Here is a 12,084-nt window from a genome sequence, read left to right as displayed (position 1 = left end):
TAAACTTTGTAAAGAAAATCACATAATTTCACGGTTTACTTGTTGGTTCCCCGTCCAGAGTCTCGGACTTAAGTTATGTCATCCACATTTGCTTCAATGGCAGCGCCCATGCAAACTGTTCTTTCTCAAGACAATATTTCATCTGAACAAGAACAGGATGCCAATTTGGCATTTTCTGAATTAGATAAAGGTTGTATTATGATCTTTTCTGATTATTGTGTGTTTGACGATGGTAGATCAAACATTCATGCTAAGATATCTTTTACAGTACAAAAAAAACATGAATCATATTCGAGTTCACCGCAAAAATCGACTGTATTCCTGTGTTAAAAAGTGTAATATTTGTACTTTAAAGCTACTAGTGCCTCAAGTTTTCTTTAATTGAGCACCCAGCTGTGATAGTTTCCTTAGCTCATATAAGATAAGACCAACTCTCATTGCGTTGCTGTTATAACTTGGTGGTGCTTGTGGCAAGGACTTATAACTATCGTCGTGTCATATGTTTTCGTATGTCATATGTTTTCGTATCAACCACATTTCGTCGGTTTCGACTGCATACGCGTACATTGTGGCATGTTTTTCTGTTTCTATATTTAGAACAACAACACCACTACAACTTGATATATTTAAAACATATTCAACGTCGCTTTTTAAAGACGTTAGAACAAATTAAATAAAACTGACCTATTTAGCCATTTTTATTTAATGTCAAAAATACGCATCACTAGAATAGTTGTGGAAAAAAATTCTGAAGGGTTAAAATAAAGTCCAGATATGTTTTTTGCAAGTCAGACACCGGATCTTCAAGACGTATGACTGTCATGTGTTTTTTTGGCCGTTTTAATTACAAACCATCGAGTTAAAATTAGCAGGGTTCTTATATAAAATGGTTGTTCAAAATCTAACTATTCAATATTTCATTGACAATTTTTTTTATACATCCTTGATACATGAAGATGAAAACAGTCTTAACTTTTTATATTTAATCATAAATTTTGAAAACTGCATTTTATTTTAGAAAAAATAATGTATTTTGTACAAACCAGGTGCCAATCTGAAATTAATCAAAATCTAAAAATTTCATCACACGAAACACCAACTTTACACTTTTTACTAGTAATTTTTTGTACTGAAAAGTATTTAATAACTTTTTTTAAGATTTAAGCGATCACCCGAACCACGACTTTAGAAAAAATGTATTTCCGGATTTTGTAGTCATCTCCTGTCCGTGTACTGATCCAATTTTTATTTCATACGAAAACATATGACGCCGTTTTTTTGACATACAAAAATCGCAAAGTAATCGGAAACAGTAAAAAATCGTAGAAATCATTGACAAAAAAACTAGATACCTAAAATCAATCTACAGGACATGCTTTTTAAATTTGAGTAAACACCTAAATAAAAACTCAACAGTAAAAACCGTAAGCAGTGAAAATTGTTATTAGTACGAAAACACATTACACGATGATAATATACGTCCTTGGTGGTGGGTACGCCAGGCAGTGCCAGTGTTGATATCCTTCATACCCGTATCTTAAACAATTGATTGATAATGATTACAGGAGAAATTATACTGGTTTATGCACTGATTATATTCGTAAATTATTCCTGCACATGCACATAGTTGCTCAATGCTTACAGTAATCATTGCTTATCCGTGCTACACTAGTCTACAAAAGTAGTGGTACTCAAGATTCATGTAGCATGGATAGTGGAAAAAAGAATTAAGAAGATTCCTAAATAAAAACAGGCAATAGGCCGAGGTCCAAAAATTAGAAAAGAAACACACATTGCGTTGAGGGAAACACAAGAAAAACGAAAAGTCCATTAAAGAAGGGGGGCAAGGGGGGTCCCCATAACAGCAAAACAGTGAATTGATTTGGTGAAAAACAGATAACAAGGAATTGAAAAGGGATAATAACAGATAACAGTAAATGAAATATGAAAATAAATCTGCCCAGGACCAATCCAGTAGATGACTCGTAGATCTTAGTATATAACTTGTGGTATGGACCTAGAACATTGTAATTTGTGTAAACAAGACGTTTCGGCCGTTGAGGCAATTCTGCCTTGGTTGATTTTTTTCCGTAACTTGTACAATAAGTTATAGTATGATTGTTGAATTTTTCGGAACGAAATTACTACTTTCTGTTTTTGATACAGGGATATTATTAAACTAGGGCATTTGAGGGATCAATTGTTAAGGATTTAGGTTTTTTTATTTAATTTTTGAAAATAGTGCAGCCAGTGACACTTTATTATCAATTTGATTTTTAGAATTTTTTCTTCTGAAAAGCAATATATATACTTTACAAGTAATAAAAAAAACATTGATGCACAATATATTTTTTTTTATTTAATGACCTCATGATAAAACTTACTTATAAAATACAAAAATACCCAGATCAGTTGAGACAGGACATGTAACTGAAACACGCATGCCAGTTATGGTTCTTCTGATAATAGAAATTGCCTCAAGTGACAATTCTGATAGTATAATAGAATTTGGACCTAGTGAAAATTTGGATGACACCAAGTGAAACACCAATCATGCATCTTATGTGAAATTATAGAATATGGAAAATTTGGGTACAGCATTGGAGAAGCTGTAGGATTTTAAAAAGGGTATTTGTCGAAAAATTAAACTGAAGACACATCTTTATTTGCATCAATGGTTTCAGAGCTTCAATTTTCGCCATGTGAAGCAGTTAAAAAGCTTTAAAAATATAGTGGTCAGGGTTCTCTTTCATGTAAATGAAAAGAGAGGGAGTAGCACTTATAATATAAATGCTAAAAGAAAAAGATGTTGTATAATTTCAAAAGCCATAATTCAAACCCATACCACTTAGTAATGTAAAACAATTCAAAGGAGAAAACTAACTGCCTAATTTATCCACAAAATAGTGAACGAGAAACTTAGTAACACAGTAACAAACTACAACCACTGAATCCAGGCTCCTGACTTGGAAGTAGACACATACAGAAAGTGATTGTGTAAACGTTAGCATGCTAGTTGGTGTCTAATCCTCCCCTAACCAGACAGTGGTGTAATAATACAACATAATGATTATTATGTGGTCATTGAATAAAAAAAATCTATAGGGTGTACCAATGCTTTTTTATAACAAAATCCATACTATAAGTTATTGCACAAGTAATAAGTGAATTACAAAATGTATAATTTGTACTAAATGCTACATGTTCACAGACAATGGAATTTATTACAAAGTATAATAATAATATATACTGGAATGGTACCAATTGATTTTAATATGTTTATGTGATGTATGTTACCAAAATTTTTCTGAAAATACAGGGCCACCTGATATTACCAGTAGAAAGACCCCAATAGATATACATTGTAAGAAGATGTGGTAAGTGCGCCAATGAGACTATTATCCATTCAAATCACAATTTTCAATTATCTTCAAATTCTACAGAAGATTGGCTGTCATAATGCTAACATTCCAATTTTCAATAACAGTTAACAGCAAATACATTCTCACAATAACAGATAACAAAATATATAATAGTCCTATAACCAGATAACAGCTAACAAAGAATAAGACAATAACAGCTAACAGTAAATATATTTTCAGAATAAGAGATAACAAAGAATTAAAATGCCCCATAACAGCATAACAGTTAAACCCCTTGCCCCACCTCATTAAACACTTTACATGATGATGTACATGTACATATAAAAAAAAACTATCCTTGACTTTACCTAGTCCGAAGTTACTCATGGCCCCAGCATGTCTGGCAAAAAAGCCGTTGGATCTCAGAGTAATGTCAGACTAGGCTTTACCATGTTGGATTTCACAAACCCCACCAAAAATTGGTTGGAAAGGAGGCATAGAAGTGTTATTGTCTTAAACTATGAGAAGTTTGTGATTTTAATTTCTCACTTAACCCTTTCCTCCATAATGACGCCTTTTGACGCCACCCCCTTTACTCCATAATGACGCCTTTTGACGCTTGTGTAGTACCTCAGTTGAAATGCTCTGACTACGAAATGTCTGGATCAGACTTAGAAACAATTGTATCCAATATGAAAAGGATATCCATGAGAATATCTGAATTGAATTTCATTGATGAAATATTTGTTTTCACAGTGCATCAATACTTCAAACCTGATGATTTTTTTTTTTATTGAAAAAATCCTATGCAAATCTAGTATGTAAAAAAAAAATCCATGGAGGAAAGGGTTAAAAATGGTAAATAAGTATTTCTTGATTTACTTATAGGTAATTTTGTTAAAAGGAATTAAAATTCATCCAAAAATGGCTGAAACATATATTAAAGATACGAAACTTTGGAAGGTGTGTATGTTTGTAATACAGTGTATGTATTTTGAAAATTGATGGTAAAAGGGTTTCTTCATTCATTTTTTTTTTACTTCTTCAGGTTTGAGATCACCCAAGATTGGAATACAATGTGAATCTATTGTAAGATTTCCAAGTTTGTTTGAGAAATATCCATTTCCTATCCTGATCAACACAGCTTTTCTTAGATTGGCAGATATTTTTAGGAATGGGTATGTTTGTGATCTTGGCTAGAATTTTTAAAAATCTAATAAGATTATCTAAAAATAAATTTATGTATTTTTATTTCGTTCTGAAGAAAAGAGTATATTGTTAATTAACTTAATTAAGAAATCAATAAGGTCTTCATTTATTTAAAAAAAAAACACTTAAAACTTTGTATTGATTGCAAAATCTGATATGAGTTTGACAAATGTTCTTGTTTAAAAATGTTATTGCAAAATTGACAATATTTAATTCATTAAAAGGATAAACATCTTTATCTCCGGCTTAGTATATATCTAGGATTTTGATTGGTTAACGCACGTCGTTACAAAACCCATAGCCCCTGGGTGTTTCTTACCCATATCCCCGGACGTTGCTAACCATTATCCCGGGGAACTTCACGCAAGTTTTCCTTAGTTCCATGGTTGCTCCTTGTGAAATATTGAATTCTGTAGATTATCCATGATGTTTGTAATTAAATATTTAATTCATTAACGATTTTGTCCTATTATGCCGATCTTTTACACACATTCCATTAAATGCATCACTTGACTGTCACATTTTCAAGGAATGGGACTACTGACCTAGCTATGCAAATCACCCACGTTGACGTCACACCATCATTAATCCTGGTATCTATGATGAGTTTATTTTCATTCATGAATGATAGAAGGCATTGAGGCAATATCTTAACCTATGTACATGTACATGTATCTGCCCCTGTACTCTAAGTTAAAAAATTTATCTTCGTAATGTTCATGCATATTTCGTTATTTTTAAGGAACAATTTCTTGCGATGGTGTATCTTACAAGTAACAGAACAAAGTAAAAAACATTTGGAGAAAATTCTGAACATTGATGAATTTGTAAGAAAGATATTCTCAGTAATTCACAGCAATGACTGCACTGCCAGAGCTTTGACTCTAAGGTATGTTGTCTTTTATTTTTATGTCTTGGTTTCAGAAAATAAATTTAAAACAAAAATAATTGACAAATATATATGAAATAAAGATATTTCATGTATAAGATATTTCATGTATTTAGACTATGAGTGTAAAGACTATGACTTAATTAAAATGACAAAATTACAATTAACAGGCTATTATTTGAACTTGGAATTATTTTTAAGGATCATTTGTGTCATTTTTTTTCTTTTTCGACTGAATATTTTCTCCAGAACTCTAGCTAACCTTGCCAGTATTATAACTGAAAGGAAGAATGTTCACCATAGTATTGTGAATGGTTTTGATTCTAATGATGCAGTGGAAGTGGATGCTGCTGTTTTTGCCGCTGGAAAATTTGCTGAACAATCAAGGTTAATATTTTTGAAATTGTAAATAAATGTACATGTATAATGGTATACTTAGCTGTAAGAAAAATAGTTACATAGCTTCTAAGATAAGCAATGAGAAAATAATAAGAAGAAAAGAAGGATTAAAAAAAATACAAATTCTTTAAAATAGTTACACAAATTCACAGTTTTAATGTTATAAAGGGACTTTGAAGGTCATTTTGTATACTTCATAAGTTGGGAAAAAGAAAGAAATGATTTTACAGATATTATGTAAATTGTATTTTAAACAATTGAAAAAAAATATCAAGATATTGTATTGTAACAGTTCTATTATATTGAGTAAATAATAACATGATTTTTCAGATCCATTTATAAGACAGCTTTGTATTTTGCTATTTTCAGTTCTTTTGCTGCTAGTATCTGTAACAATTTATCTGACATGATTCAAAACATAGCAACCCCTGTTGATTTGAAGCTACAGTTAATACCTATACTACAGCACATGTATCATGATATGCAGACGTCATCTAAGGTAAGAAATAAGGTCACATCTATCTAATTTTTAATTTTTAGGTAGCAAAGGTTTGGGATTGAGAAGAAATAAACTCCAGTTATATCTAGCTATCTCTTAGGCTATGATAAGTGCTCAATAGCATTTTTTTTTTGTAAAAAAAGGAGTAGTTTTATGATTTCAATCCAACATTAATTGTGTATAATTTTCTTTTGAGATGGACAAAACATAAGATATTAATATTGAATGTGGTATATAAATCTGTTTTACATAATCTCTTTCATTGCTATTCTTCATCTTTTAAAAATAAAGACACAGAGAGGCTTTCAAGGTGGAACTAAAGCTCACACTTCACATCAAGTTAAAGATGACTTCCAGCACCAATTTAAGCAAAATCTTTGCAATAAGCCATGAAATATCACCTAGCTTTACTATGATAGAATTACCAAAGTCATTAAAACCTCATCCTGCCCCTAACCTTAACCAATAAAGACACATTTATGTAAAAGTAGCAATTCATCAATATTTTGCAACTTGATTTGAAAGTATTTTTTAATTTTTGAAATGTTATTTTGTTATTTTTTACAGGCAAGACAAGTATGTTTGGAACTACTATCCAGTTTGCCCTCACAGAAGTTTGTCATTAGGACACTACAGACAATGACAGCACTGGCCTGTCAGTCCCTAATTGATGTCCAGTCACAGGTTGATCTATTGATCAGTCGTGTCATTGATGATCCAAGACAATCGGTCAAACTCATAGCTCTAAAAGATCTGAACCGTCTAGCGATGAAAGCTCCTCAGATGTGGAAATATTCATCTGTGAAGGTATTGTATTTTTTTTTAAATCTGTTAGATTAATGGTTATTAAGAATTTTATTGGTATATATTTTTTTAATTGGTATACTGTTAACTTATTGTTGCAAAGTTTTTGTTAAAGGGAAACTTCGCAAAAAAATGAAAATTTCATATTATGTTTATTTGATATAAATAATCATATATTCATTAAAATTATTGTTCAATTCTTCTAGATAAGTGATTAAAATAAAAATTAAAATCCCACTATCACTTCTCGACTTATCGCCATTTTGACGGCATCTCCGATACAAATTGTCACGTGATGAGTATATTTGAATAAAATATCTAAATACCACAAAACTAAAAAACAAGCATGGCATATCGTATATTCAGTATCAAAATGACTTGTCAAGCGTACGGATGTTCAACTCGAAATTCACATGGCATAAGCTTACACACTTTCCAAGATCCTGCAAAAAAGAAAGAGTTGTACCAGACGTGGATGATTAACCTTAACATAACACCAACCAACTCACAACAAGTTCAAGAAAGTGTGTGCAGACCATTTTGAAGCATCTTGTTTCGATGGAAATTTGATAGTAATTATGATTTTTTTCTCATGAATGTTTTTATTGCTATTTCGTTCCAAGCCTGGTTGAAAGGAAATTGTCAGATTAATATAGTTCAGTATTTCTGCATTCATGCATTAGTAACAGATTTTGTTGTTTACAAGTAGAAGTTTAGTACACGGATAAAAAGTCACAGACAAAAAAATTGTTGAATATATACAGGAAAAACATCTTTAAATATTATATTATTTATTACATTTATTACATTTTAAGTTTATGAACTTGTTTACAAGCCTTAAAAATAAAAAGATATTTGATTTCAATCATGCAAAGGATATATATTTCTAGGGACAATGAAGCCATTTAAGGTACCTCGCCAGTGGCGGATCCAGGGGGGGGGGGGTTCCGGGGGTGCGCACCCCCCCTTTATTTTTGCCGATCAATGCATTTGTATCGGGACATATGTTTTGCACCCCCCCTTTGCCCTGGGTTAGCACCCCCCCTTTCGAAAATTCCTGCATCCGCCCCTGCTCGCCACTTTGGCATTTTGATTTTATAACAATTATTTGATGTCATTGATATTTATTTAATAAATTCTGTTTAAAACTTGCTTTAAAATAATATTTCAAGAACAAACCAAAAAAAGAATTAATTAATTTACGTTTTCTCGTTTAAAGAAAAATAAACTCGAAACTGAATTATGACGTTTTGTTCTGTGTCTTTCTGTCGTAAATTCACAAGTTCAATGAAGTATATATTTTTTAGGTGCAAAAAAACTTATGTATACATAAAAAATTACGTAAAACATTTAAAGGGTCATTTGTTTAATATAATAATGGTTTAAAAATAAGACTTTATTTATTTACATGTAGTATAATTACAGATGCTGTTTAACCCCCCCCCTTTCCTTTTCCATATTGTGCCATATAAAAGGTTGAAGAGGTGATAGGTAGATGGGAGCATATGTCTTCCCCGATTCGTGTGGAAACTTAATAGATCTTACCGCCCCCTTGTTATACTTTATAGCTGTCTACTAGGTCAACGCAGTTGCGTAGTCCTACAAGTTAAGGCTGAGCAGTTTCGGGATATAAAATGTCGACAGCTAGGCTATCGAAGTTTGTAATGATTTATGGTCAATCGTAGTAGGAGTATTTTTTCTTTCTAAATTTATGATAACAAGATAATAGATAGGAATACATCTAGTGGGGCGGACACTAATTTGGAAGTTGTAAAAGCATAAATATATTCTTAATGAGATTAAAAGGTATCTGTAGCGGCTTTAGACTTTTCGAAATGCTTGCCAAAAAAAACCCACCTTTTATATGTAATAGATTTTATTCATTTCGGGTACTTCTAATATGAAAACCGACGATCTTTTGAATATTGCCAGAGGTCATGTAATAGTGTCACATTCAGGTATTCTAGTGACTTCCTGCGGGCTAATAAACTGGTGACATTACGCAATTCAGGTACATGCATCGCTTCCCAGCTGTTTGACCTAGGTGTGCACAGGTAAAAGTGCCATCGAAAATGCTGTCGGGTGTATTATACATCCTGTTAACAATGTATGTCCCTAACCTGATTGAAATACACAAAGCCGTCCAAACATGAAATTAAGAGTTTAAAATTTATATCTACAGGCTGATTGATTCTGACATGTGCAAAGACAGAAATAATAAGACCGTAAATTATTAATTTTGACTTCTGTTTCAAAATTCATGTGTAGAAGATTATCTGGTACTGTACCATGTAAAATGATTTTTTTTTCAAATTTCAATTCTACTTCTCAAATAATACACGATGGTCTTGATGTATAGATTCTGCGTACTAATGTTGTGTATCATCTTAACAACATGTTTTATTGTTCTTGTATTTGTTTTTGTTCTATTATTAAGATTACTTGTACTGTTGAATGGTTTTATGTGATATCCGTTTGACGTGGCTCGGTACTTATACATCTCGTCAATGTGTTTGTATTGGCTTTCATTTTTTTGTGATTTGTTTTGTATATGTGACTCTTTGTATTTCTTTTGTGCTTATAATGTGACTCTGTACTTTAAAAGATCCCGTCAGTATGATATTTGTCTATAATATGTCATATGTCATTATGATATATTTCTATTATGAATTACTATATATGTTGAACCACAAACGTCAAAATCAATCAATGGCGTAGTGGAATAAACAATTTTGGATTCTCATAAATTCTATGTATAACTTTTGGACTAGTTTGAATCGCGGTCTATTTCTGTAATTTATTCTTACATACTTTTGATTTTTTAACCCTGTATGCGTACATTGCCTAGGAAAATTTTAAAATTGTTTGTATTCACATTGAACGACAAATTTATGTGACGTATATAATTTTTCTGACGTCAGACACTCAAATCAATCCATGTGTTCTTAGACAGTAGATGTTTTTGTGTCCTGTTAAATTGTTTCTTTTAAAAGTTTTGGATTCTCATAAATTCTATGTATAACTTTTGGACTAGTTTGAATCTCGGTCTATTTCTGTAATTTATTCTTACATACTTTTGATTTTTTAACCCTGTATACGTACATTGCCTATGTAAATTTTAAAATTGTTTATAATCCTGGTACTTTTGATAACTATTGTATGCACATTGAACGACAAATTTATGTTACGTATATAATTTTTCTGACGTCAGACACTCAAATCAATCCATGTGTTCGTAGATAGTAGATGTTTTTGTGTCCTGTTAAGTTGTTATACGATGATGACTGATGTACCCATATTTTGACTATTTTATTAATTGTACTGTTTATTTAACGCATCATGTAAATGTAGCGGAATTTGATGAGACTGTTATTAAAGTGAGAGGGTTAGCGCTATAGAACCAGGTTTAATCCACCATTTTCTACATTTGAAAATGCCTGTACCAAGTCAGGAATATGACAGTTCTTGTCCATTCGTTTTTGATGCGTTTTGTTTTTTGATTTTGCCATGTGATTATGGACTTTTCAAATTGATTTTCCTCTGAGTTCAGTATTTTTGTGATTTTACTTTTTTCACGGGCGGATCCAGCCATATTAAAAAAGGGGGGTTCCAACTATATGTCCCACTTCAAATGCATTGATCGGCAAAAAAAAACGGGGTTCCAACACCCGGAACCACTCCCCCTGGATCCGCCAATGCTTTTTTCACACAATAGCTTACATAATGTTTTGTCAGCTTGTTTTATTTGCTTAGCAAATGTTTAATTTACGTTATGCGGTCTAGAGTTGTGATGAATAATTTAAGGAAAAAAAAACATACTGCATCATTTTACAACATTGTTTGGAGTAAATCCTAGAGAATTTAACCGAGAGATTACTTTCATACTTTCTTGTCCTATTTCCGATATGAGCGGGCGCATTTACGAAATATTTTGCCTATTAGAAAATTTGCGTTTACTTGTATGTGAAGAGACAAGCATGCGCAATTATGACACGAAGATGTTACTTAGTTCGTGGCATGTCTCTAGAACGTGTGGTAATCATTTGTCTGTTTACTGTACATGTACATTCAATTATTTAAAGGAGTGTCATTTTTATCAATATAAGATTTTGAGAACACTAAAACACTCCCGCGAAATCGCTGGCATTTCAAGCTTTTAAGCTGTTGTAGGATGATTTATTGTAAAAGATTTTATGTCTGGAGAAAAGGTATCAAAAGCCCTCTACATTTTTGCCAAAGTCCGTTATTTGTTTCCTTTTCTGTTAAATTCCATTATTTTCGAGTATCTGACACCAGACCACAATTACTCTACCCCTTTGCTACAATGCATTTCTTGGTAAAAGTCAAATTAAATTTTAAAAAATGCACCGCTTCAAATATGAAATTAATGTAACTGCTTATAGACCATTATTATTCTCATAAAATATGCTTCTAGGACAATCCATCAGTGCTTTTTCTTTTGTAGTAGCATGATACATTTCCAATATTCAGTTTCATGGTCTTGTTTGTAAAAAGACAGAAGGTACCAATACGGATAGTCATATTCAGTATTAAAAAACACACTGACAACGTCATAGCAAAAAATAACCAATAAACGATCGAAAGACAAACAAAGAGATAAAAAACACATAAAAAACTGGTTTAGGTCGCACAACAAGAACCCCAACTACATCTCGGGAGGATCTCGGGTCAAATCATATCAACGCTCCGTGGTACTGTGGTAGACCAAACCTTCATGTTAATACAACATGCAATCTATAAAATTAGACCTCAAAGTGAAATAATTCTTAAATAGGTTTATTAATACACAAATAATGAAATGAATCTGAAACATTCGGTGAAAAATTGTATTGGTAAATCGTTTAAATGATTTTAGAACTATTCAGTCTGAAGTGTCACTTTCACATTCTTTGAATCATTCG

At 31.8% G+C, this 12,084-nt stretch overlaps 1 protein-coding gene across 1 annotated transcript in view; it reads left to right on the top strand.

Annotated features, from left to right (window-relative positions):
* The first annotated feature begins 55 nt into the window (after window positions 1–55).
* The window catches only part of LOC139516462 (integrator complex subunit 7-like), a 30,394-nt gene continuing 18,365 nt past the window's right edge, over window positions 56–12,084 (top strand). The window contains exons 1-6 of the mRNA XM_071306598.1: window positions 56–190; window positions 4,411–4,540; window positions 5,314–5,460; window positions 5,710–5,847; window positions 6,229–6,358; window positions 6,926–7,165. Of these exons, the coding sequence (XP_071162699.1) occupies window positions 76–190; window positions 4,411–4,540; window positions 5,314–5,460; window positions 5,710–5,847; window positions 6,229–6,358; window positions 6,926–7,165 (900 nt within the window). The 5' untranslated portion in view covers window positions 56–75. The remainder of the gene's footprint in view (window positions 191–4,410; window positions 4,541–5,313; window positions 5,461–5,709; window positions 5,848–6,228; window positions 6,359–6,925; window positions 7,166–12,084) is intronic.

The sequence above is a fragment of the Mytilus edulis genome, chromosome 3, assembly GCF_963676685.1.
Source record: "Mytilus edulis chromosome 3, xbMytEdul2.2, whole genome shotgun sequence".
Taxonomy (NCBI): domain Eukaryota; kingdom Metazoa; phylum Mollusca; class Bivalvia; order Mytilida; family Mytilidae; genus Mytilus; species Mytilus edulis.
Note: the sequence above shows the minus strand (reverse complement) of the source record. Positions and strands in the feature narration are given on the sequence as shown.